At 39.5% G+C, this 27,142-nt stretch overlaps 3 protein-coding genes across 5 annotated transcripts; 1 reads left to right on the top strand and 2 right to left on the bottom strand.

Moving 5' to 3' along the window:
* Positions 1–39: 39 nt before the first annotated feature.
* LOC139915398 (uncharacterized) lies at positions 40–6,076 on the bottom strand. Of its 2 annotated transcripts, none has more exons than XM_071904018.2 (13): positions 5,875–6,076; positions 5,389–5,508; positions 4,459–4,578; positions 3,654–3,773; positions 2,584–2,703; positions 2,229–2,437; positions 2,091–2,136; positions 1,880–2,013; positions 1,507–1,638; positions 1,251–1,365; positions 922–1,056; positions 689–814; positions 40–527 (listed from the first exon to the last, which is right to left on the bottom strand). In XM_071904018.2, the coding sequence occupies exons 1-13, from the start codon at positions 6,062–6,064 to the stop codon at positions 403–405; spliced, it is 1,692 nt and encodes a 563-aa protein (XP_071760119.2). In that variant the 5' UTR covers positions 6,065–6,076; the 3' UTR covers positions 40–402. The 2 variants fall into 2 exon arrangements, with proteins under 2 accessions (XP_071760119.2, XP_071760120.2); XM_071904019.2 differs by having other exon boundaries at positions 922–1,017.
* A 492-nt stretch (positions 6,077–6,568) lies between these two features.
* Positions 6,569–17,725, top strand: ahi1 (Abelson helper integration site 1). 2 transcript variants are annotated; one of them, XM_078289685.1, is made up of 27 exons: positions 6,592–6,646; positions 7,017–7,092; positions 7,242–7,366; positions 7,840–8,426; positions 8,551–8,636; positions 8,741–8,927; positions 9,268–9,460; positions 9,555–9,650; positions 9,742–9,927; positions 10,267–10,419; positions 10,828–10,960; positions 11,148–11,271; positions 11,766–11,995; positions 12,375–12,481; positions 12,699–12,817; positions 13,079–13,209; positions 13,322–13,462; positions 13,751–13,944; positions 14,058–14,103; positions 14,236–14,288; positions 14,862–14,982; positions 15,370–15,428; positions 15,599–15,661; positions 15,750–15,912; positions 16,011–16,096; positions 16,402–16,481; positions 17,025–17,725. In XM_078289685.1, exons 2-27 carry the CDS (start codon positions 7,083–7,085, stop codon positions 17,203–17,205), a joined length of 3,654 nt encoding a protein of 1,217 aa, XP_078145811.1. In that variant the 5' UTR covers positions 6,592–6,646; positions 7,017–7,082; the 3' UTR covers positions 17,206–17,725. The 2 variants fall into 2 exon arrangements, with proteins under 2 accessions (XP_071760099.2, XP_078145811.1); XM_071903998.2 differs by having other exon boundaries at positions 6,569–7,092.
* Positions 17,726–18,902: 1,177 nt separating this feature from the next.
* Positions 18,903–25,031, bottom strand: slc18b1 (solute carrier family 18 member B1). The gene is made up of 14 exons (XM_071904015.2): positions 24,863–25,031; positions 24,452–24,594; positions 23,168–23,263; positions 22,990–23,063; positions 22,038–22,185; positions 21,615–21,771; positions 21,352–21,488; positions 21,074–21,175; positions 20,872–20,963; positions 20,644–20,739; positions 20,464–20,538; positions 20,019–20,112; positions 19,413–19,462; positions 18,903–19,276 (listed from the first exon to the last, which is right to left on the bottom strand). The coding sequence occupies exons 1-14, from the start codon at positions 24,891–24,893 to the stop codon at positions 19,216–19,218; spliced, it is 1,356 nt and encodes a 451-aa protein (XP_071760116.2). The 5' UTR covers positions 24,894–25,031; the 3' UTR covers positions 18,903–19,215.
* Between the last annotated feature and the right edge of the window lie 2,111 nt (positions 25,032–27,142).

Raw genomic sequence — 27,142 nt, 5'->3', positions numbered from 1 at the left:
CATTGACAGTTGCTTTGTTTGAAACTGTGCAATCATTTTACAAAGCAAGTTTGAAGTATAGGGGTTAAGTCAATTTATTGAAATAAAAAAAAGTATAAAAACAAATGTATCCAATCAATATTTGATCCTATAGTTTAAGTATTGCTTATAATTATCACTTGTTAACCTGTTAATATATGCCATCTTTGATTAAAGTTGATATTATGCAGCATATCTGCCTCCTTTTTCACTTCATTTGACTATAATTATGACATGAAAAACAATATTAAGTAAAATAAACACGTTATAACATCATACATGATATATAATGGCTGCTTATCCATACAATATAAAAAAGTAGAAACACCTGATACAGTCCACAGTATGCACATCTCTCAGTGTTTGTACTGAGCAAGACTAGGGTTAAGAAGGCTGAGAAAGGAGCTGAATCATTTGCAGCAGTCGTCTCGTTTCCTCTGTCTGCGCATGCACCTTCCAAAGCTGGATCTCCAGCTCGCTGCCAGCCAGTAGAGCTGAAAAGTCTCCATCTGCAGAGTGCAGCACAGCACACACCAGACTTGAGAGCTGAAATACTATGGCTGACTATTACAGATTGGCTCAGGAACAGCTAATGCTACTGTGATCAGACCAGTGGAATGGCTGCAATATTTTCAGCTGGTAAATGAGTAGTTACACAACAAATACAAACCTTTCTTGAGGGTGAATATGGTTACTATGCCCAGCTGCTGGAATTTAACGTCCTGGTTTTTGAGAAATATCAATAGGTATCCAGCCACAGCAGTGTAGTGAGGTCTCAGTAATTGGATGATCTCCCCTAGGTGAAGTAGTCCCATGAAAACAGAGAATAGTTAATAAGCATAATGTGCAATCAAACAGCTTGCTAGATGTTTAGTGTCAGTGGGTTGTACTGTTGTACATTACCAGTCATTTGTAGTTTGCTTATGATGGCAGCAGAATTGTATGACAACTGAGGATTTCCCATTTGTCCGGACAACTTCACCAGTCCTGAAACTTGTTCTGATGTTATTGTCGCTGACAAATTAGACTGCAGTGTATCTGAAACAGTGAGAAATTGTGGTGGAATGGAGATGATGAAATTATTATGTCTTGTTGGGAATCAAGGATACAAGGCATCATATTATGTAAAAGCCGACTTTAAAATCAGTAAATCTTTAAATGCATTATGTTCCACAACAAACGTTGAGCAAATAAAAGGGACAAAAACTAACTCACGCATCCAGGTCACTCACCCCAGGTCATCAGATGATGTAAGCATGATGTCACACGGAGCAAAGTCTCATCTGAGATGACGGGAGACACGAGGACATGGAGAAGTCCTGATACACAGCGACTTTCCATCACAGCCTAGATAACAGTGGCAGAGTTCATTTTCCACACATACAACTGAAAACTATCAGTCTGAAGCACCATGCATAAACAACTCAGTCAGTAGTATGAAAATATGATTGGACTGTCACGAAATAATGAATTGTAGCATTGGCCTACCTGCTGACCCATGCAGGAGCTACACCAGTTAGTGATTATGGTGGAGCTGTGCATGATAATAATGGAGCTGGATCTGTGATGATGGAGCAGCTGCCCTATCACGTCCAACAGTCCTTCACTCACCAGAACCTCCTGGGACCAAACAGAGTGAATACTGTAAACAGCATAGTCACTTCCAGCAACTGCGGTTCATTTTTTCTGTTGTGTGCCATGTGTTTGGTGCTGTGCTGCTTCTTATTTCATAGGATGCAAAAAGAATTCCCCAACAGACTAATAAATCATCATCATCAACCAGTTCACAGCTGTAAAAAATACAATTTCTACTTATCAATTTCATCACTATTATGATTATACTTTATGTTGAAATTCATACATTATTTGGTGGGTGTGCAGACAGCGTAGACAGCAGTGTTATTGCAGACTCTGTCCATGCAGCAGTAGGGGAGTTCAGCAGTGCTTTCAGAGGCAATACGCATTCAAGCTCCATCAGCTGCTCCTGGATCAGAACTACAGATAAAAATGACATACAGCATCAGCCTCCTGTAAATGATGTCAACCCTTGGCTTCATTGTTGTTATAATTACCATTCATTGAGAGGCTTTGTAGGCACTTGCATGCTTGGGCTGAATTCTGAAAATGGAATAAAAAGATTTTCATCGAGGGTGACTTAGTTGCTCCATTACCTTCAAAGCCAGCTATCAGTTACTAAGGTTACCAGTTACCTTTTGCACAGAGGAAGACATGAGAGTCAACAGAGACTTCAACAAAAAATGACCCCCAATGCTAAGCAACTTGGGATGATGCTCCTGGACAGCAGCGATGTTGCACAGAGCGGAGCAGCTGTAAAACTGAACCTCAGAATCTGAGGACTGCAGCAGAAGCACCAGGACAGGAATAGCTCCTACTTGACATAAGATTCTTGTTGACCAGTCTGGAAAAGAAAGTATCGGGTAATATTTCCATGTTATACTAAGGAAAAGCAATATCATTTAATTTGAAAAATATGTCAACAGTCAAGCAGTGACGTCCATATTGTTGATGACAACATTCAAGACATTAAACCCCGCTCAAGCCCACCTGATTGTGTGAGATTCAACAGAGCCCAAGTTGCATTTTGTTGCACCTGAGGATCGTACGACTTTGCTAAAACCAACAGTGGTATGATTCCATCAGCCACGATAGCCTCTCTGTTTGATTCTGTACAAAGAGAACAAAAAACACACACAACTAGAGCTGAACAATTCATAAAAAAAAAAAATCATAATCGAAATATGAACTGAAACGCAATTTCCAAATCACAGAGGCTGCAATAAACTTCTTAAAAGAGAGGGGCGTCCAAAATGGATTTCTAAACAAGATATTTTTGGTCCATGAATCACAATATTGGTGAAAACCTTTCATCATACTCAAACTCAGTAAATCCTGCACACTGCACATCTATTTTTACAAAATCACTTTTCTTTAAACAATTTTAAAGTTCTAATTCTATATTTTTTGTCATTATCTTTAAGCCCTACACAACACACATTGATTCAGCTGATCTGGAACTATGCTGTTATGTTTCAAGGCAGTGATACACAGGCCAACGTTTTGGGCAAGCCTGATGGGAAACAGTGCCCAAGGAGTTGCCTCAGCATTGTTGCTGTAAACGCATAGAAACTTATTGTATGGAAACATTTTAACAGATTGTTATCCCTGTGTTTCACTTGGCTGCCTGTTGCTGGGAGCACTGGCCACATACATCGCCCCAAAAGTATGACCAGTATTAGACTGAGACTGGAATGTTGGCAAAGCAGAGACGCATCTGACGAAGAAGCACATGGAACAGGATGTCCCACATACTACTCATTTTTTTTTCCATTTCACGCTCTCTCTGCCTCACCTTCCTCCTTCTATGCTATGTCATCCTCAGAATGTTGCCATTCATCTTGCAGCACAGGTTCATACGTGTAGCAGCGTGCAGAATTACATATCCACTTACATATCCATACACAAGGACACTGATTGCAATGTTTTCTGTTTTTCTTCATTTCTGTTTTTAGACGTACAAGGTTTTCATTCAAATGCAGGAATGTACCGTATAGAGAGGTATGAGAACATTTAACAATTTAAACTTCATTGAGAAACTCTTCCCTGTCCATACAAACCTGAGGAGGCCAGCATGGCGACACATGCACAGGAGTGACACTGAGCAGTGGCATCACCGGACTGGAACATCTCTAGAATGGGCACCAGCATCCCCATTTCAATCACCAACTCTTTACACACTGAAAAAACACAATCATATTTCAGTGCACTAAATATTAGGAGCACCTGATCTTTTCATGAAATACTCAGGCCAGGTGATTCCAAGTGAAAGCTATGATGCCTTATTGATTTCACAGATTCAGCCCACTTAAGTCATGAAGCAGACATGTGACTGAAAAGAGAGGAGACAGGTTAAGGAGTGAATTTGATGGATGGAAACAGGTGAGACGTGGACGTGGCCACGGTCTCAGCTAAAGACCAAAGTGATTGAGCTTTCACCTTATAACCTGTCTGCCGAGATCAACTCAGTCTCTCCCTTTAAAATACCTTTAAATGCACACTTTGTAGGCTTGCTTTTGCTTGAACAATTACCTATAATTTTTATTCTTGTCTTTGTTATTCTGTGCTTTTGCTGTTGAGTATTTTCTTTTATCGTCTTTACTTATTGCTCACATTTTTATTTATCTTGTAAATCACTTTCTAACTCCATTTTGTAAGTGCTCTAAACATTACAGTATTAAAGAGGGTGCAGCTGAATATTAAGAAGGTGTTCCTGATATTTTTACACTCAGTGTCGACATACATAGTTGTGTTTAAATGTGTAGGATCAGGATCAGATACTAACAGTGGGGACATGCTACTAAACAATACTCAAACACAACAATATTTTAGATACAGAACAATCTAGTGATTCTTAACTCTTACCGTTATTCTTTACTAGCAGATTGACCAGGGATAAAGAGATAGTCTTTTGCACATCCAGATCAGCTGAGAAAAGCAAGGTCATGAATGGCTCCATGAAGGCTTCAGGTAGGGGAGACTCCACTGTAACACGCCATAACAAAGAGAGAGAGAGAGAGAGAAAAAAAAAAACAATATTTAATTAGCTGGCACAATTGCTTGAAGAATCAGAATTTCATGAGCCAGTTTAATTTCTTGGCTGCCAAAGTAGTTTTTAGAATAGAAAAGACTGATCCAGTACAGGTTGGCTACAAGCTAAAATGGCTGGCAGAATTCACAGTCTAACTAGCTAATGCCAAAACTTTAAAATTAAGATTAAACATTTGGCTGGTGATTACTGGTAAGCCCTGATAGAGATATTGCACATCTGTTCTATTAAACTCAACCAAGTACACATAGTACGAGAATCTATTAATCTCCACCCTTATGGAAAGTATGTGGTTAGAAATTTGCATAATACTGGTCAGAACTTTTACTGAGCTTATATAGCTTATATTACTACAATGATGTGACATAGGAGAAACCTGTACTGCAAACAATAAAGTCACTTTTTATGAGCCACTGTCCCTGGTCACAAAAATGCATAATAATAATTCATATTGTGAGATTTCACAAAAAAAACTATTTGTTTTTCACTCAATGATACTTCAACCAAGCCCACACAGGCTGGGAATCCATTATCCTCTACCTCCACCTTTATGAAAAACATGCGGTTGAAAATTTGCATGATACTGGTCATAACTGTCACAGAGCCTATCACTACAAAAGAAACCTGAACTGCAAACAATAGCTACAGTCACGTTTTATGTGCCACTGGTCAGCAAGTCATCATTACTGTGCAGATTGTGACAAGTCACACAAAAATCTGTTTTGTTTCTTCCCCCCCCCACTCACAATGATGACTAAGATGTAAATAATACATGGCTGCAGCCCTTTGTAGATCAGAGTTTTCTGAGGCTGCAAGTCTGTTCAGTGCTTGGAGACATTCTTCACTGAGCACAGGAGTTTCATGATCTAAGAGAAGAAATAGAACAAGCTGTAATTAACAAATATGCCCAGGGTTGCATACTTTGGTGTTGATAAGTCAAAAAAGAAAACCTTTTTTTTTGTTTGTTTTACACTGAATATACAAATCATGTAAATACTTTATATTTTCATAAAAATGCACTTTTTTTGTAACCTCCATCTGTCTGGTGCTGCTTACTATAATTTATATTAGACATTTGAATCATAAATAGGCTATTTATATGAACTCAAAATGTGGGTAAACTTTATTCCACAAATAAAAAGTGAGTAAAGTGGTTTAGGTGTGTTTACACTCCACGACATCATAGTATCAAGGACAAAAGATCGATGTATGGATATAAATGATTTCCCTACCATTACACAGGTGGTGTAGTGAGGACAACTCATGTCTCGTCTTCCTCGAATCTGCCCTACTCAGACAGGCGCACTGGGCGAGCTCTCTGATAAAGTCCTTTATCTTTTGCTCTAACTCCATGCAAACTCTCCTCAAATGAGCAGTGAAAGCTTTGAGCAATTGGGCACATTTGTCACAAAGTCCTGCCATGGCTGCATCTTCAGTAATCGCAATTGAGGAGCCTGCCTGCTTCAGCTTCACACAGCCAGGAGCCAGCACAAAGACACGCCTAGTGAGACGTCACGTGACCGAAAGACCATTGCCGTGTGATTATTGTGCGTCTGTTATTGTCCGATAATGATTAAAAAAAAAAGTTGATTGACAAGCAATCCATATCTATCAAAAGTCAGAATGGAGAACGTGTTTATAAACACATTGTATAGAATTTATTGTGTGTCGATATGTTACATCGTATCAGATTGTAATTTTACAGGACCACGTTTATCTTCTTCACTTGAGTATTTATTTATTTATTTATTTATTTTTACAAAAGTTGCTGTAATTAAAGGAAATCACACAGTTGTCAGGATTTGGGATTTGGGCAGGGATTCTTCTGTCCTCAAACCTCATTGGTGGAATCTTTGTTCGAGCTGCGTCACGCTCCTCCCTCCTCTTCCACCTTGTTGTTGTGGTTGACTTGGAAACCATCGCAGCGTTGTTGGTGAGGTTGGAGAAGATCCCAATCACTGCAGGCTAGCTACTTGCAGTTAGCTGCTAGCTAGTTTTCCAAAGGTATAGTTTTGAGGCTTGGTTTTGTTTCGTAAGGCTCAGACCGTTTAAGCGACCGTTTAAGCGACCTAAACCTAACGTAAACAAACTTAGCATGCTATATTTGGCACTATCAGCTAACGTTAGCCAGCTAACTAACGTATCTAACGGTAGCTAGCTAACCGTTAGCTTATCGCTAAGGGTATTTTCCTTAGCTAAGCACATGCCATAGAAAACATGATGTTTGTCGTTACAGTTTCTGTTCCTGTGGTCTCCTTCAAATTGCTACAACTAACTTAGCGAACTAACTTTAGCATTTAAGCTAATTTGATCCCCCAACACCAACGTTAGATTAGCGGAGTAACGTTAGCCCTGTTTGTAACGTTATTTTTAGATTTAAAGCCTCCCTCCTTGGTTGAGTCTCTTGTCCACATAATGAGAGAGATTTCGGTGCCTGACAATGCCAGCAGGTGAGCTCCTTGCTATCCACACACACACACACACACACACACACACACACACACACACACACTGTATAATGCATCTATGTAGTAGTTACAGGACTGTTGACATCTTACCAGGTCCAGGTTGCTTACTACAGGCTGTATCATTTCTACAGGTGAAAGTGAAGCCCGGGCAAAGACCCGGGACAGATTCAATGAGGTGTTAAAGAAATACACTGACCCTCCAAAAGAGAAGAAAAAATTGAAGAAGAAAAGTTCGGAACCTCAGGAGACCATTGTGGTATGTTGTTCTGATACATGCTGTTCTCCCTTTATATGGGACAGAGCACATCAAACTGCCAAAATCTGATAGTTTAGTGTTGAATTGCTTATTGACAAACACCCATACATTGTAGAACATGACTTAAGACCTTTTTGAATCATTCTGGTCCAATGGAAAATTCAGCATACATATGACCCACCAAACAGCACTTATTATATAGAAATTCAGCTTTTATACCCGGTTGTGTAGTATTCCTTCATCCTCTTCCACCAAATTACGGTGTGGGGTGCAGTACAAAGTAATTTTAAAGGTTGACATTTTATTTTGTTTGTGGGAGAGAGAACGATCTATCTGGGCCATATAGTGCAATAAAACAGGTACCATGAGGTGTTTGAACACTAGAAAGTTGCCTCCACACTTTCATGCAAAACAATTAACTTTACAAGTATACATGTATGTTTAGCTCTTCCTGTTCCCTGCTTCTGTTTCAGCTTCAGACTCTAAAAAAGAATCTCAACCTTGAGAAAGAAGAAGAGGATGAGACTATCCTCCAGAACACGTACCACCCCGAACGGGGAAGCCCTCGCTTCACCAAGAACAAGCGCAGAGAGAGGGAAATAGCAGAGAAGTTTAATATCAACAACGGTGGAAGCCAAGAGGAGACTCAAACATCTAAAGGCAAGAGAAAGAATAAGAGGGACCTTCCCTCACCCCCTGTGCTTGAGGACACCCCAAGTTACATCCAGAAAGACAGCAGTAAGGATGCAGATGCCTCCAAGTCTGAGATCTCTTTGGAGCCAGATGGTGTTGGTGGTGGAAGGGAACCAAAGCGAAGAAGTAAGAAGGGGAGGAGTAAAGAGGATGTGGAGGCTAAGGCAGAGAGCCAGGTGGTGGACGCCGAGGACGAGCTGCTGCATGAATACCAGCAGCAGATTGCACAGGAGGAGGAGAGGACTGTGAAAAAGACAACTGTCAAAAAAACAGACAAGAATGCTGCCTCCCAAGATGTACTGAATAATGACGTCGGGAAGAAGAAAAAGAAGAAGCTGAAATCTGTAAATACTGAGTCGGAAATAAGGTGAGTAGAACTACTCATATCACGTTGGATTTGTCTTATTTCACAGTCAGTTATTACAGTGACAGATTTTCAGCAGCATGTAGAGGTAACTGAGAAAGAGATTTAATACTTTCCCCACCACCAGGGATCAAGATGAAGGTGCAGAGCCGGATGTTGATATGGAAAATGAAGCTGAATCCAAGGAAAAGAAGAAGAAGAGGAGAAAGCAAGGTAATGGGAAGCTAATTGTAAGAAAAGTATTTACCAAGTTCCGTTAAAAACTTGTTTCAGTGTACAATGTGGGTGAATATTGTGTCTTATTTTCCTATTTTTAGTTGTCAAGGAAGACAGTGAAACAGAGGTAAAAGTACCACAGAGACCAACCTTTGACGACAGTCTCGTGCTGGGAGTGTATGTCCACAGGACAGACCGCCTTAAGACTGACCTACTGATCTCACACCCCATGGTGAAGATCCATGTTGTTGATGAGATCACTGGGCAATATGTGAAGAAAGAGCACAGGTGAGAGTGGATACTCAGACGCTACGTTATTGCAATTCAGTGTTTCCTCTGTAACTTTATGTAGCAGTGGTGCTCAGGAGTACCTTTGCCTTTGTTTTGCTCCCAGTTGTGTTTCTAGTGCAGGTTGCATTCCCTCTTTGGATATTTTATTATAATTTGAAACATTAGGACCACAGTTATTTGTGTTTTAGGAAAATCTAGCTAAGTATTTCACAGTGGGGGTACTGGTCTTGCTGTGATTTGTGTAACTGCTGAATGAATAAAATATAAACCCTATAATTGCACAGCTTCAAAATTTCTATCTGCTTAAAATGCATTATGTCCTTCTCATGTTTTTTAGTGATCGACCAGTCTCCTCATTTTATGAGCAGGAGAACGTTGACCATATTCTTCCCATCATGACCCAGCCTTTTGATTTCAAGAAGAATAAATCAACCGTCCCTGAGTGGGAGGAGCAGATCATCTTCAATGAACGCTTTGGTTACTTTGTTCAGGATAGCGATGAAAGCCCCAGGGTTATACTCTTCTTTGAAGTAAGAGACATTTAATTCATTTAGAAATGTTAAATTTTTAAGCCAGTTTAAATGTGGCGGTCTGAGAATTCTTTAATTGAAATGTGTCCTACAGATCCTGGATTTCATGACCATGGAAGAAGCAAGAGCCAATGTTGATGTAGACAAGCATGAGCGAGGATTCAGAAAAATTGCGTGGGCATTCCTCAAGGTACTACATTTGGCCTGGCCATTGAGACGAAAATTTTTTTTTTTAATTGCTTTTTGTAATGCTTATTTTCATTTTCCCCTGTATCTTTTAGCTTGTAGGCACGAATGGTGTGCTGAACATTGACAGTAAACTTCGCCTCCAGCTCTTCTGCCCTCCAGCCCGGGCAAAGAGACAACCTAAAACAATCGAGGTGGTAGACTGGTGGAGGAGATACGCCCGAAACAGATACACATCGACCCTTTACATTACTCTAAAGGGCATTAAACTCCCTGAGCATGTAAGTTTGTTGCTGTATTATAACTGCTACTTTTTAATCATGAGTGTTGCACATGCTACCAACTGCTGACTATATTGTGCACTTCTTTTTCTGCACTTGGCAAATATTAATAGACTGGCCAGACTTAAAGCTGCAAATGTTTATAACGTCCATGATGGCCTTTGCAAAATTAACATCTTTTGTGACAGTGACTAGTGTCGTGTATATATATATAATATCATATGCCTTCTACAGTTGTTGCGGTGACATCATTTTCAGCTATTCTAGTGTAAAATTGAAAGAACATCAAGTCATTAGTGGATTTTAGTAATATGTGGTTGTATGGTTTTTGTTCTGCAGGTGGACCCCAGCATCCGTTCCATGATGGCGCTGCAAGAGGAGAGGGGCAGCACCTCCTACAGTGAACTGCAGAGTGAAGTCACCAAGAGAAGCTTGACGCAGCATCTGGACAGCAAGCCCTCTGTCTTGAGATGGAGCAGGATGCCTGGTCAGGTTGGTAGTATCAGAAATTATTGAACAGATGTCGAAAGAATATCTTGACTGTTGCATCATATGAATGCCTGCATTATAAACTAACCGTAGCTATGATTTGGTTATTTTCCGAATGTAGTAAACTGACCTGGTTAGTAGTAGTCGCATTGATTGTTTTAACCTGCATGGACTACCAGGTAGGTGGGGTTCACTGCATTGGGACAAGATAGGATTGTGTCAGATAAGTTCTTTATTGTGGGAAAGTAAACTAAATTGCCACTCATTGTATTGCCCCTTGTGAAACCCCACCCATCTGGCACTTAGGTAGGCTAAAACAAACTCAAAGTATTTGCAAATACTGTTTGACCCAGGCCTGGTCATAATAATTGTTTGACTTAAGAAATCTTACAGGAGTTTTTGTGTGTGAAGGTCTGTCGGATTCCCAACAAGCCTGTGCTGTCATTCCGTGGCGGTCAGATGGGCTGTTTCACCGTGCGCTTCTCTCACGCCGGGACAATACTGGCTGCTGCTTGTGCTGACAGAGACGCTTTCCCTGTTGTAGGTAAGCAGCGCCTCATCTGTGCATCTCTTCACACTCCACTTGGCAGCTCAGCAGAAATCTCCAGCTGATTAACTTGCGGTTTGTAAACGGTGATCATGAGCAGCACTGGAAATTGTCTGCAACTTTCAAGCTTTGAAAAATTTAAAATAAACTCTACAAACAATAACCTGGTCTTGTACTGTTTCAGTGTATGAGATCCCCTCTGGCAAGGTTTTGGCTGCCTTCAGTGGCCATCTCAGCATCGTCTATGATCTCTGCTGGTCCAGGGACGACCGGAGCCTCTTGTCAGCCTCCTCTGATGGAACTGTCAGGTAACTATCTATGTATCAGATAAAGAATAGGTAGAACTGATATCAAGTTCAAGTTGCAATGAAATGCTAGTATGCTGGGTCCTCTCATATAAAAAGAATAGGAACATATAATTCACAAAGATAAAGACTTAAAATAAGGAATCCAATTAAAATAGAAAAACACATAAGAACAGAATACTGTAGTGCAAGTTATGGCTAGGATGTGAATGAAACACTTGTGCACAAGGTGTCACTGCTGGCGGCTGAATTTCTGTAATAGCTGTTTTTCACAGTACCTCTAGGGGGAGTAAGCGCTCCTCTTATGTGTAGTTTTCTGTCCCTGTCATTATGGTACCAGTGACACAGCATGCTTTCAGAGGCAGTCCGTGCCAGTGGTGATTGTCTGGCTCAATAGTATTATTCATGGAGCACATTTTTCTTGGCATAAAATAGTATTTGCTTTATTCCGTTTTTCCTCATGGAATGCTTAACAGATTCTCACGTTCTTCCCTCAGAGAGTGGAATGTGGAGGGGCTCCTGGGGATCGCCCAGAAGGTGCTCCCTCACCCGTCGTTTGTGTACTGTGCCCAGTACCACCCGACGGCCCAGAACCTGGTGGTGACAGGCGGCTACGACTGTCTGGTACGGGTGTGGAGGCTGGATGTTCATGACGTGAACGGCCAGCTGCTCCAGGAGTTCGAGGGTCACAGCAGTTTCATCAACGTGGCTTGCTTTGACTCTGAAGGTATGGTGTTCACAGCAGCATACAAACAGGGAGATATCCACCATGTGATAAAAAATTATGTCTGCACTTACAAAATGATGGATTGCATAGAATTTAAACAAAATAACAATGCGCCTATGAAAAACAATAGGTAAGTTGAGTCCTTGGTTTACAAAAACACTTTTATACAGTGGATCCACTGTATTTAAGAAATACTGAATGATGAACTTGAGATAAGGATTTATTTTTCCAAATTGTAAATACAGCTTTATGGAAATTAACTCTTCATGTAGGCTATATTGTTTTGTTTTGTGATGTGAATGAAGAAAATATTTTTTTGATGGATACAGCTGTACAATATCATGGTAGATGTTCATTGTGTTGTATTTGTTTTAATTAGGAAGGAGAATGTTCTCTGCAGACAATGCGGGTCTAATCATTGTCTGGAAAACCTTGGTAAATGACAGTAAGCAGCGGCAGCCATGTCATCGCTGGGGTATAGAGAAGGTACAGAATAAATACTTTGTAATATTTATTCTTTCTAGCTTCCAAACTTTAAGCTCTACATGTAGATACCATAGATTGTAGACTCCCTAGATGCTGATTTGAGTGGGAATAAATATCCATAGAACAATGAAAATATTCTACCGCTCACTGAAAGGCTTCCTCTTGTGAAGCAGAATAATTTAATCACTTTGAAATTCTACGTTTTGTCTCTGGGCAGAAAATCGACGAGAGTGACCTCAACGGTATCCCCATTAACATGCTGGAGATCCATCCAAACGGCCGTCGCCTGCTCATCCACGCCAAAGACAGTGTCCTGCGGGTGATGGATTTGAGAATGTAAATATGATGAGATGAAACTTTAATGGGTCATTGCAGCAGTAAATGGCAATATGATACAGCAAAGAAAAATATAATCTTAGGCACAATGTATCATTGAAAAGTATGAGGAACGATAGAATTTTGTTTTCCAGTACAATTGTTGTTTGGGTCCTTGTGAAATAAAAATATTGAACTTTTTTGTTCAAACTTGGGAGTCTGTAACTTTTCTTTGACCAAAAGCATGTAACTTGTCATTTATCTGTTATCTGTCTGTTTCAGACTGGCCGTCAAGAAGTACACCGGTGCTACAAACTACAGAGAGAGGATCTACAGCACTTTCACTCCCTGTGGGAACTTCATCTTTTCTGGTAGCGAGGATGGGATGGCCTATGTTTGGAATGCCGAAACTGGTGAGGATCATGTGCCTTTCCTCTGAATAGCAGCCAATCTGTTCTTGAAAGTATTATTGACAGTATTCTGCATAGAGGTTCAAGCTGCCGGATGTTTCGTCTGTTTTCCCAGGCGACCAGGTGGCGGTGTACTCGGAGCTTTGTTACCCCACGGCTCTCCGCGGTGTGGCATTCCACCCTCACGAGAACATGGTCGCTTTCTGCGCCTTTGGTCAGAGCCAGCCTGTCCATGTGTACCTGTACGACCGCAAAGGTTAGCTCTTTCCTCGGTGAAAAAACTCATGTGACAAGTGCCATTTTTCTTTTGCCTGGATCCAGCCCCTGAATCTCTCATTTACCTCACTTTTTTTCCAAATTTGAATCAGAATGTTATTTCAAGATAGGTCAGGCAAAGTGATGTTGATGTTTGCTCCCACAGCACATTTGTAGCTTCTCCTCATTCTTACTTTAAGTCAGTTCAATAGCAACACAAAGGCACAGATATACAGAAATAATCATATTGAGCTGAGAATATGTCTTTATGTCTTTCTGTTCTGTGCAGTTTCCCAACTGGAGGTGCAGAATATGAAAGGAGGGAGCAGATGTGCTTCTGTTGACACTAAAACCTTGAGAAACACACCTGAGCCTTCAGTGTTCCAGGACACATCTACTTCTTCAGCGATGGATCAGTATGCCCAAGCAACAAAACTGTCCCTGAAAATGCAGCGTGTCAAAGAGAAACTGGATTCAGTTCTTGTAAATACTCACTCTGTATTGTTTTGGCATGTGGTGTTAGATATAGTTTCAAATTCTTATTACCCTCAGAAATACAGTATGCTCCAAAACTTACCCTTTCAAACCATTTTTAGGAACCACATCAAAGATCCTCAACTCCTGGATACATGTATGAACAAGGTACGCGTTTTAGATAGGAGTTTTCTTATTGCCTTGTTGATGATGTCATGACCATGGTATGCTGTGTTTGTGCAACAGGGTGATGCCGTCTATTCATTGACATGAAAAATACACTGTGTTTTTGGTTTACAGATAAAGTGGGCATGACTCACATGGGGAGGAGCTTGACATTGGACGCTGGCACAGTGAGCATTGTGATCTTGACCTCTGAATACCTTTTAAACATAACCTCTGTACACTTTGGTTTCACTGAGGCCATAGATGATAGAGTATAATGAAAAGCTATTTAAGTTGACATTAATTTTGTTCTTTAACTATAATCTCTGGCTGAACCTAATTTTTTCTTCGGTTTCCCCTCAAGTACTGAAGACTTATAAAGAAGTCAGTGTATCTTAGGTTATATACTGTACATTTTCTTTATCTGCTAATTCTAACACATCATTTCAGTTATTGGGTGTGTATGTTGAATGATCTGCTGGAATTACCATTAAGCCCTTTGTAAACCAGATTTTCCAGTTGGCTAGCATGACATATTTGATATTAACGGAAACCTTAAAATCTCTTCTTCAATTCAGCCTCGACTTCAAATTGAGCAGTGTACATGTGCGTAAAGGCTGACCAGGAAAATCACATTGTGATGCCTGTGCAGGTCTATATAGAATGGATAGTAGTTATTAAATTATTACCATTACAAGTGAGTATTAGTGAAATCCTTAAATGCAAATACAGCTATGTAACTTGAGTCCACCCTTTTCCAGACAGGATTAAATGTCTCGTTACCACCTCCGTCTCTCCTGTCACCGCACTCCAAGCTGCAGCTCTCTGGTTCTCTGGCAGAGCAGCTTATCCCCCAGGCTGCGGCCCTGAGCAGCCAAAACCGTGAGTAGCTCTACAGTTAATCACACTGTTATTTGCCCTTAACTTATGAAAGCCTCTGCTGCAACTCTATGAGGTATGAGGTCCAATATGTGCAAAGAAATTAAAGTTGCACAAATGAGCTTAAGGCCAGCTCACGCAGAGCAAAACTTGCAGGGAATTCCAATAACAAAGCACGGCAGGGATTTAACAAGACTGAACACTCCCAGCCTCAGTATTGTGGTTGAGAACCTCCAGAAGCATGTACACCGTTCACAGGGACAAAGATGGACCTCTTGTAATTTTCACTTGTGTCCGTAGGTGATCACTGCAAACACAAGTTGTTGGATTGAGTTGTAGTGTAATGTGACATATTTATGGTTTGTCTTGTTTTTTTCCCTGTGATTTCAGGTGGTTTCAGTCCAGTGGGTCAGCGTCTGAAAGGAGCTGCATCTCTCAGGCTACAGACAGTAAGGCTGTTAATAGTTTTATAAGTCTATCACTTTTTGTGATTGTCTCTTTTCTGTTTTTCTCTCTCTCTGTTTGTTGAATCTTAAGATTAACATTACTGTACTGATTACACAGTAGTCAACTAATACTTAAGTGTCCACCAAAAATGCTACTTCTTTTCTTCCTTTAGAGCCTCCCTGATCATGTTTCTCCAGGCCGTATGGAAACAGATTCTGCTCCCATTCAACAAACAGTAAGTATCCACTGTAAGAATTTGCTGAATCGCATGCAAACTTTTCCCTGTCCTTTTCAATGGCTCTACCTTTGATTTCCTTTCTTAGGTTGTCTCGCTGTATGACTACAGTGCAAACCGGTCTGATGAACTGACTGTTCACCGCGGTGATGTCATCCATGTCCTGTACAAAGACAATGACAGCTGGTGGTTTGGGCGTCTGCCCAATGGACAGCAGGGTTATTTTCCTGCTACATATGTAGCAGAGGAGAGTGAGTGGCTACTGTTTTATTGCGATAGACACCCTTTTGATACTGTACATGAACCCTCTGAATGTGGCGCAAGATGCTGACGTATGCTGTTGTTGCAGGAGATTTCAATGAAGGAGTGTCTCAGTCCGTAGAGGCAGACACTGTCTTTTCTGAAGGGATTGTTGAGAGGTCAACACCAACCAAGGTGAGGAGACATAATGATTCACTGGTATCTCCTGATTCAGAATCCTGTCCTTATATTAGTAATGGATGTGGGGTAAGGGGTAGTGATGTTGAATGGGCGGTATGCATTCTCTGCAAACCGGATGCAGTTTTTTTTCTCTCGTTTGTATGTTGTTTCTCTGTTTCTGTTTATATTTCTGTATATCGAATTGTTTAGCACAAAAAAAGATAATGCATGATGATCGTTGTCTGTCTGGCATTTTACTAGATCTATTTTTTTTCTGTCCGTCTCTTTGTTCTCATTTAAATCTTTCTCCCCTCTCCAAGGTATCAGCAGCGATCAGTTCCTCTGGGGAACTCCGATTTCTTTCCGAGCAAGACACCGACCCTGAGTTGACTGATACCAAGTAAGCGGCTCTCTTCACTATTACTTTGCTCAAATCTTCCTGATTACATTTATTTTCAAACTCAAAGTGCATAAGGCTACTCAGTACAGGATGTTAGATTTTCTTGACAGAACCAGGCTGGAAACTTAAGAACAACTGAAGAGTTTGGTTCCAAAATGAGAGATCCACCATTTTGAAAAAAAAAGTTACACTTACAAAATCATTGATAACACAAACTTATAACAAATTTAGCTATTTTTAAACAATAGCAGGACGAAATGTTAACACTTTTACATGCTGGATCCTTTATAGTTTACAATGCAGAACTTTGGATTATGGTTTTGTAGCCACTGAACAGTCTTAACTTCAAACAAAACAAACTAATGTACTAAGGAGAAACACCACCAGTGCCAGGAATACTGTTCACCTTTCTGGGATTCCAGCAGTCTCATTGTCTCTCCCTTCCTCATGAGTCTTGGACCATAACTCTTCAAGTTGCTATTTACAGAGATGGCCTGGTGATTAGTTGATTTTAAAGCCCTTGTTTGCTTGTGTCTTCCAAAGAGCTAAAAGGAAGAAGAAGGTGAAAAAGCTGGGAGCGCCATTATCGCCCTCTCAGGCCACATCTTCAGATCCAGAGGCTCCGTGGTCAACGAGCAGCAGGAGGAGAGCCAGATCGACAGACAGACCTCTCCCAAAGAGACCGTCAGGCCGGGCCAACGGCGCCTTCGAGCCTGATGCCTAAACTCATGGCATGGACACGCTGACGTGAATGTTACCAATTGGAGCGCTTTCATGCATTATTCCTTTTGGTCAAGTAAAAGATATTTTTATAAGGACAACAGATCTTCCTGTTGTGTTGTATTTTCATTTTGAGATGTTTTCCTTGTAGATGTTTTTGTATTAAGAAATGCCTCTTAAAGAGTCAGTACGTCCATATAATGTATTTTCACACTTAATACAGATTGATCAATGAAATGATAAAATTTATTTTGCTGTCTTCAAATATAGCATTCTACAATCCTGGGGATTGTATTTTTTAATGTTTTATATTTTATAATTATTTATTGTAGTCATACCTGAACTCCCTGAAATAAATTTTTACTGACCATAGATGAAGAGACATTATAGATCTATTTTCTTAGCCTGTAAGAGATTAAGGTTTGAGTACTCCATTTCTTCAGAACTACAGTATATAAGTTCACAGATTTCTTTACTAGTTGCCAAGTGTGTTTTGTTAGTTCACCTGTTACTATAAACCTTTTGTAAAGTCACATTTGGATATCTAGCAATTTTGTTGAATAAACATACAGTATGCATTTTGTTTTTGTGGAGCTTACTCATGAAACATTCAAGATACTGATACTCCTGATGCTCAGTATCCTAAAAGTTCCCCCCTTGTTACACATTTTAATGTGCTACAAAATGATTTTAAAACTTAATTTGGGAGTTTTACATCTATGCCAAGTAGCCATAAGTCAAAGTGGAGAGTGTTTCCTAGAAATGTATGTGAATGCGTACAGTTCAAATAACAGGAAATCTAATTTAAGAGTTCGTCCACTTGGTTTTCCATGGTGTAAATTGACCCATGGGCAAAAGCAATAGCATTGGCATATTATTTATATGACTTGTGAATGACTTTCAAATCTTATGTTTCTAAGGAGAAACAGCCACCCTCCCGCCACTACATCAGCACTTTAGATGGCAATGGGTTAACAGTTATGTACATAAAAAAAAAAGTGCAATGGGTTTTTTTGTATTTTATACTAAACTTACTAGAATTTCCTATATGCATTCTATGCAATACATAAAGTCAGCTCATTTTGAGTAATATATCATGCTGATTGCGTGGTGTGCACAAAGATGGTATGAAGCAAACAAACACTTAACTTGTTCTTCAGTTATTTACTATTTTTATTCAAACCAGTGTAAAACTGAAAGATTCCTAGAGCAGAGTCTTAAAGTAGTTCAACATGAAGAAAAGGCACAAGGTACTTAATGCATTGAAACAACATCAATAGCTGTAGCATTATGTGGCATGATGTTGTGGAAAGAATTATACATTACATTCAATTTATTCTATAATTTGTGTAATATGCTGTGTCTTCTCTAAATGTCATGACGGATGGTAATTTTTTTCCCATTACATGAAGCTGGTTGGCAGCTCTTTATGTGCCGCTTAGACATGAAATCCAAGTCATGGGATGTAGAAAACTTAAACCATGAATTGAAACTTTAGTGCTGCAGAACAATAGGAATATTTAGCTTGTGATCTGGAATGTGAATGCCCTGTGATTTTCAATTTTTGACTGTACTCATTCACTTAACATTCACAGTTAAAAAGTGCTACTTGAAAGTTATTGCAAAGTATCAACATAATTTCACTCCTCAAATGACCTCATGTATCAAGTCAAAGCAATAATACAGCTGCACTAACAATAACTACTTAAAACATAAATTGTGCTTATTCAAAATGACAGTTAGTCCATGAACATAGACAATAAAATGTATGCATGATCCAAGTTAAAATCATTGCAATCCCTGTAACACAAGAAATTATATCCTATATTTTAAAAGATTTAAAAAAGAGTTAACAGTAAGTTAATTATAAGTTAATTTTGCCATTTTGTACCTCGTGTATTAAAAGTGTAATTCAAGTTTAAGCTGGCTGATGACCACAGCTAGCTCTGAAACATTCAAACCAGGTTGTATTTGGTATGACGTCCATCCACATGTTGCTGTTAAGATGATGGTTTTATTCATCCAGAAGGGGAGTCTGCTCATCTGGATGTCTAATCCCATTTTCTTGAACAACTCTAAAATCCAGACAAAAAGGAAGAGTTAATGTTATATGTCCAGCATGTTCTTGGAGTTAGACAATAAACAAGGCAAAAAAATAAATGGGAAATCTACATATGTGACATAAATTTATCTTAATTTGAGGATGATTACCTTTGTTGTTGGGGTCTTTGACAGAGATAATACACACCAAGGAGAAGGGCCTGTTGAGAGGATGAGGCATGAGTTGTGCATTTCTCAAACTTTAATCAGTGGTTAACTCACTTCTGTAACACAGTTTCTGTTTCTATCAGTGACTTTATCCCAGAGTTGCATGTGCGTGACTGCTACGAAATGTGAATCACAACTTGTTTCTCTACCAATCTTCATCAAACGGGTAACAATTACTAGGCTTGGAATCGCATTTCTCCATCCTTATGCCAGATGCCATAAAAGCAATGCAACAAGTTTCATAGTCTAATGTTATCTCTATTTCAATGGCAAGATTATACAGGCCTGAAAATCAGCCTTGTGACCACTGTCTCTTAGCGTGAGGATGCGTGCATGAGGGTGTAATTGGCCAGTTATTCTTGATGACAGATTGTAAAATAGGGTCATATGCCAGGGATGCAATGTTTCCTATCACATGAAGATGCTGAAGAGCTAAAATGCTAATGCCATGGATTGATATGTCCTTTCAAAACATGGCTCTTCACATGAGAAAATTACATTTCCCATAATGCACACCATGAATACCTGAACAATGCAACTGATACTTACGGCTAAACACCCCAAACCTCCTTGGACTGAAGCTGCCCACTCGAAGTTCAGATGTTGTGTGATAAGGCCGCCCACCGTTGGACCATAAAACATCCTTAAAGAAATGCATTTCTGGTTTCAAATCCAAATTGCAACATTCAAAATCAAAGCAACTCAGGCATTTACTTTTAAATAGGGCGGGAAATAAACACTAGGCAAGCAGCCAAATGCTGGCAAACTCTGGCTATGGCTGCTATGCGTCTATTCCATCATCCATTTTGACTGGTGACTATCATTCAGAGGTCCTAATCTAAAGGCAGATGTGGCTCCTAAAGTGGAGCAAATGCCAGGCTAATTTTGGAAAGCAACAGCCGCTGTGGCTGGTGCACAAATATGTTTGTTTCCTGCCCTGTTTCACAGAGAATTTGGATGTGAATTTGTGTCAGTAAACGTCAGCAGGACTTACCCCATAGACCAAACTGCCCCGAACAACCCAGACACCATCCCAATAGTGCTTAGTCCTTCATCGAATCCTTGTTCACTGCAGTGTGAGAAGGACAAAATGATTACATGTATATGGGTCATCTTGCATGATATCCAAACTACAGGTCACGTATGTAGGAATACAACATGTCTAGTCACTCACTATGCACATGCGAGGATCTCTGGGAATGTGGGAATTGCAGTCATGCCCAGAGAAAACCCAATTACTCCGAGCATTAAGACCAGCAACCACAGCTGACTGCAAATATGAAAACACACCACAGAAACAGATCTTAATAGGAAAATAAATACAAGTTAACATCATTAACCTAGGCATCAATTTTGTGAATGTTAAACCGCTGAGGCAACACAAGCTAATCCCCATCCTCACCTTGGGATTTGAAGAACAGGCATGGGACCAATCAAACAGAAGCCGACCGCTGTGGCGACGCCTCCAAGTACCATGAACCAACTCCTGGTGGCCTGATGAACACCAACACACACTCGTTGCTGTGTATGTTGTTTAAGCTCAAAATGTGACGTGTAAAAACATGCAAGGTTTATCCATACTTTTTGGTTGTTTTCATACTCACAGGAAATTTATCAGTGATAAACCCGAGAAGCGGTGACGCCAGGCAGTAAGGTAATGACAAACCAAGCATGATGAGTCCTACATATCCGGGGGACAGACCAAACTAGGAACAACAGAGAAGCATTAAAATACTGCATGTGCTCATTAATTTTCCAAACACGTGTGCCCTAAAAACCTTGCATCTCCAATAAGTCTTAGGAATTGAGAAAAGCTAGATGATTTTCTGACTTTTTCTCTCATTTTACAATGGATAAAAAAACAACAATGACAGGCGATTACCTTCTCAATAGCAAATATGGACAACGTGGCATCCAGGAAGCCCAGTCCTGCACTAAGAGTGAATATCACAAAGCAGATCAGGATTATTTTCAGACGAGTGAGCAGTCGGAAGAAGGAATTCTTGGAGGGATCCGCATCTGAGCAGAGAGAAGCACAAAATCCAGTTTCACTAATAGCTTGGTTACAATCATAGAATGAGCAAAATACTTTACAGAAACGACTGAAAATGAACAAATCTCTTGCTGAAATCTCCAAACTCTTACCAAAGTTTGGTAAGATGTATATGTTGAAAGGAACCATTAACAATAGGACACATCCAAGGAGCATAAAAGGGACTTCGTATCCAAATGTCTGGTAGAACCATCCTCCAATCGGTGGCCCCAGAATAAGACCCAGTCCTGTAAAAATCTCCAAACTACCCTGAAGACAGAAATACAATACATTAAAATATGTATTTACATATATATACAGGCCAATGGGCAAATCATCTAATTTGCAGAATCTGAGCATTTCTGTCAACACTATAAACAAATAGCATCATTACATATGTCTGTAGCTACATATTTTCCACAGCTCTGGGGGAAATAGTTGTTGCAAAACAACTCAAACTATAATGCTTTTTTTGTCTGCTCATGATTCTAATGCCTGAACAACATACCAGTCAGACAAGGGTTGACTCCACTCACCAAAACAGTTGCTATATTGTTTGGGAATACTTTTGCTGATACTGCAAAGGAAGAGGTCATTGCAGCAGCAAAGCCCACAGCATCGATGGACCTTACTACAAAACAGAGAGTAATAAAAGTGGCTCCTGAAGGAGCCCGATCAAGTAACCTGGAAAACAACAGGAGAGAGAAAACAATCAACTAGTATCTTTGAAATCTTGGTCTGAGTGTTTTACCAAACAGCAATCAAGACAGAACAATCAAAAAAACACAGAATTGAATAAATGGGCTATTACTTCAGGCTTAAATACCTAAGGAGCATGGTGTGATCTTTTGACAGTTGACTACAGTATATCTACACACATTAATAAGTAAGAATCACATTTTTTGCACCAGATGAAATTAGAAGTCCTTAGTTATCCAGGAGTGACACGTGATGAGGGAAATAATTAAAAAGCTGATGTGAAGCTGGGTACCTGCAATTTTCTCACCAATTATTGATGGACCATGTTTGCAAAAAAAATCATAAAAATACTATGTGCATGGCCCATAGAACATTGTGCTATATATAAAACGTCATGCAAACAATTTACCAAATTGAATGAAGAACATTTTTCATTATTATCTTACAGAACCTTTTCCAAGGGACAGACAAAATGTTAACATCTTGTTAACATTTTTCTAACATTTTCACACTCACTGCTTGAAGCCTAAAGGCCTAAATCTGCAACTACCGCACTCTAACTTTGTGACCGCTACAATCTCCCAAGTCTTTTATCCTGGCAGTATCAGGTTTTTCCATGACAGTTCCTACCATTTGTGAGTTATTATTTATACGGTATTATAGGTATAATAAACAAGGTGGAAAAAAATGAGTTCTCTCTAAAATATGTTACAATCACTGTATTATATCAGTGATGTTACTATGACCGTCACTTTTCACACATCACATAGGAGTGTGACCCAGACTTACCCAAAAAGAATGGTGCAGCCTGAGGACACAAAAAGTCCTGCAACAAGCATGAACTTTGCACCAATCTGGACAATCTGATGCAAAGACAGACAGAGTCAGGTGGAAAGTCAGGTTACCTGTGCAACAACACACACCGCTCATGAGATGGACTGATTCAGAAGTAATGACATATACTTACATATTTTCCCATTATCAATGAACCAATTAAGTTGCAAACAGCGTAGCAGCCAAATATGAGACCAACGACAGTCTGGCTGGCTCCTTTCTTTACTGCCTGTGTTGGAATAATAATGGAATATATTTTTAGGCCTAAGGAGCAAAAATGTATCTAAACAAAAGCAATAAATAAACTTCAAAAGCCTCATTTTGTAGGATATGAAATGCAAAGTGAACAACTAAACACTATGCCACACTGTTTTTTCTATCGTAAAAAATCAATAGAAAATAAATTTAGTGACGGGACAAAAGTCATTAAACTATGTAACCTATATATTAATGCCTCAAATGGTTGAGCAATAACTTGCCATGTTTATTACAACCATCACACTCTAACCTTTGCTCCCATCATGAAACACCGAAACGATACACACATCACCAATGGCATTAACTGGTTAAAGATGTGACACAGTCAGAGGTACTTAAGACGTCATCTGAGGACAGGGTCTATTAAGAACTGCAATCCATCAACAGAGTAGCAGTTATTATGCGTCACATCAGCTGACTTTACCTTCTGTCTTGTTGGTCATAGTAAGGCCAGTCATTCACTAGCCTTCAGGGAGGCTTTCTCATGTCAAACACATGATTACATCCTGTCTGGTTAGGAAGACGCCACTACAGAGTTTTTAAAGAGACTTTGTGATGGTTGTCTGATCAAAGAGCCGTACAAAACCATGACTGACTGCACACAGGGGCGTAGCTAGGAATTATGGGCCCTATGTACACGAGGGGACTCTCATCCCCACACCACCAATATTTAATCTATGAAAAGCATCTATATCTGCCCACCCACAACTCAAACACACACACATTCATTTACTCAACAATTATCAGACATGCTGTATGATAGTGCTAACTGTTCTGTCCCTGTTCAATATCTGTCTAGGGAGGACAATTTTGGTTTAGTCTGCACACGTGCACAGGAAAACCAACAGCTGCTGAATCATGTTCTTGAGAAAGTTTTGTTTTCAGTTTTGTAGACTGCAACCAAACACTGTTTCAAAACCAGAGCAGTGTGAAATAAAAGCATGAAATATTTACAAATACATGTGAGGACCACAAAACACTTTAGTCCAGACACTACAGGGGCTTTGGGTAGTCTGTACCCCTATCAGCCTCACTACATTAATATGGGTGGACAGAGTGAAGTGTCATGTTTTACCCCTTGAACTATATATAGGAAACACCATATTCAGTGCCAGTGTAATGTAAACAAACCCATGCCAGGGTGACCCACACAGCTTACCTCATTGGGGAAAAATGGCCCTAATATTGAGTAGCAGATCATTGAACTGAAGTTGACAGAAGCCATTGATATCAAGGTGAGGATCTGCTGTCTGGACATCCTAGTCGGGAGAGGCTCTGCTGGTTCATTTGGAGTGCTGTTATCTGATGGAAACGGGAATAAATATATGTGAGGCTAACTACTTCTCAAATTTACATGAAAATGGGCTGAACCTATGTTGATCCCAATTCAACGCGTATAGGATGACAGTAAACACGTGTTTCCTCGATGTAAATAAACGCATCGCAGCGGAAAGGGTTAACTGTATTAAACTTGTTGTTGTAGGCTCAAACAACAATTTCACTGACAGCATTTATGACAGATTATCAGGCTAACAGGTAGCTTTATTAGACAGTAATAAAAGTCACCAACCTGGCTGCTGAGGATCAACGTGCGGATCCATTTTCGATTTTCAATGTTGATTTTTTTGTATTTTCTTTTAACTTCCAATTATTCAATTCAGAAGTGCCGACAGTGACATTCCCGTACGAAGAGGAGAGAGAAATTCCTCAACATCACAGCAGCAGACAGAGAGATGATTGCTGACAATGAACGGCAACCTGTCGGAGACGAAGCACTGGCCGACTGTCAGTGTCACTGTATTTCCTTCAAGAAGTTTAACAACGTCAAGCTAGATAGAAAAAAACACTACTTCCGTTTACAACTTTCAAAATAAAAGCCGTGTTGCAATGTTTTTTGACTAAAGTACAAAAGTGAAAATAAATACATATATATATATATTTAAAGCTGAAAATGCAATTGTTGTTTCCCCAAAAAATATCCTTTTCACAGCATATTCACAGCTATATAGGCCTGACAAGATTACAGGGCTTCCAGAAATGCATAAAGAAAGACTCAATCACAAACCATATGCCAACAAGGATGTCTAATATCTTGAAGAAAAAAAGCGTATTTTTAACCCATAGAAGCAGCATAATTGTTCCTAATGGCTATAGAAGAGGGCCTCCAGCATCCAATGTCAAGTCAGGCAGAATAAGCCACCATATATATATATATATATATATATATATATGCCATACACACAGGCTGATTGATAATAGACACATTTTCACAAAGATTCAAACAAAAAACATATACCAGACAACCTGGATAGATGTCTACTATCTTAGATGTCTATTTTCAGCCAGTGACCAATATCAAGTCAGCCAGAATAAATCTCTGTAATTCAGTTTTTTCACAGCAATTTCACAGCTATAGTTTAGCTCCATATTTAATCCGACAATTGCACTAAGTATATTGATATGTTTTTTATTGTTCTCAATGGCCCTGGGATTTACTCATTCTTCTTTAAAAATGTGACAAATTTACTTTTATTTTGAGGCTTTACTTCCGGTCTAATTCTATTTCTGTTTCTGTCTGACTTGACGCAGCTCTTCACCCTTGGGTAGGTGCTTTAGTGACGTCAGATCCTTACTAGTTTAATGTGCGATCTACATGTGTGCGATACAATTCCCACACACACACACACACACACACACACACACACACACACACACATACACACATACACACACACACACACACACACACACACACACACACAGTGTTAATGTAATAATCAGCACCTCCCACAACAGCAGCACAGGCCAAATCACGTAGGCTAGGCTACTCTGCAAATAGAAAATAGAAAACGGAAATGAAACGACAAAAACATTTGAAACAAAAGATTTTATTACCTTTTGGGCAGCCTATAGGTCCATATAAACCTATGGTCATATCATATTTGTTTCTTTTACAAAATAAGAAAAAAATCAGGCAACCAAATATTCATTAGGCAGTAACGCTGATAACTGACACACTGTGGGCCATTAAGTCTCTGAAGCTGCATTCTTAAATGAAAACTCTCTGCATTGGATTACTTGTAGCCTATCGCAAAATATTTTCTCCAAATACTATAAAATAACTTTGAATCAGCAAATGACAAATGTCTAGACATTTCCACAAATATTTCTTTATACGTTAGCACCAAATCTACATGAATCTCACTCCTAGTAACAATTAATCTTAACAATTTATTAATATGCTGTACATAATACTTTCGCTTTTCAACAAGTTCAGTTGAACATTTTCTCAGTCTTTTTTCTACAGGTGTAACATCCAAAACCTCTTGGTGCCATATCAAAGCAAAGGCAAATTACTAAACTACTGAAATTAGCAACATATAAGCACAATATTTTAAGCATATAATGATGTTTAAGCTGTTTACTAAATAGACAGTGCAAGCAGCTTCATGTTTTGTTTTGCAGGTACAACATCAGTTCTAAGTAGGTAGCGTTATTGCAGACAAGCTCTATCTATCTAAAGCAGCATTGATTTCCAAAGGCAAACTACTTCACATTCAAATGCAATTTTCAAGTAGCATCATAAACACCCAGTGACAACAACACAGAGCCAACCAAGCTTAAGATAAACTGAGGGGATCTAGGTCTTTTACGCAGGATATTCTGGGCGGGATTTATTTTATTTTTTTTGTCCCAATTTCCCCACAGGGATCATTAAAGTTTGATTTTATTTTTTCCCTCTTTGATAAAGCTTAAATGTAAACCTACAGTACAGACCGTTGACATGAGACATTTTAGAGGGGAGTTTTAGAAATCAAAAAGAAGGACACAATTATGTAGCTTTGACGAA

The sequence above is a fragment of the Centroberyx gerrardi genome, chromosome 17, assembly GCF_048128805.1.
Source record: "Centroberyx gerrardi isolate f3 chromosome 17, fCenGer3.hap1.cur.20231027, whole genome shotgun sequence".
Classification (NCBI taxonomy): domain Eukaryota; kingdom Metazoa; phylum Chordata; class Actinopteri; order Beryciformes; family Berycidae; genus Centroberyx; species Centroberyx gerrardi.
Note: the sequence above shows the minus strand (reverse complement) of the source record. Positions and strands in the feature narration are given on the sequence as shown.

Bases quoted from the DNA above. Each gene is read 5' to 3' on its own strand.
- slc18b1 (XM_071904015.2), bottom strand. From the start codon at position 24,893: ATGGATCCGCACGTTGATCCTCAGCAGCCAG. The intron at 24,595-24,862 runs GTTGGTGACTTT...CGTTTCCATCAG, and splicing joins CGTTGATCCTCAGCAGCCAG to ATAACAGCACTCCAAATGAA. The intron at 21,489-21,614 runs GTAAGAGTTTGG...CTCTCTGCTCAG, and splicing joins ATACATCTTACCAAACTTTG to ATGCGGATCCCTCCAAGAAT.
- LOC139915398 (XM_071904018.2), bottom strand. From the start codon at position 6,064: ATGGCAGGACTTTGTGACAAATGTGCCCAATTGCTCAAAGCTTTCACT. The intron at 1,057-1,250 runs GTGAGTGACCTG...TCACTGTTTCAG, and splicing joins ACATCATCTGATGACCTGGG to ATACACTGCAGTCTAATTTG. The intron at 528-688 runs GTTTGTATTTGT...TGCACTCTGCAG, and splicing joins CATATTCACCCTCAAGAAAG to ATGGAGACTTTTCAGCTCTA.
- ahi1 (XM_071903998.2), top strand. The intron at 10,961-11,147 runs GTAAGCAGCGCC...GTACTGTTTCAG, and splicing joins AGACGCTTTCCCTGTTGTAG to TGTATGAGATCCCCTCTGGC. The intron at 14,289-14,861 runs GTGAGCATTGTG...ACCCTTTTCCAG, and splicing joins TGACATTGGACGCTGGCACA to ACAGGATTAAATGTCTCGTT.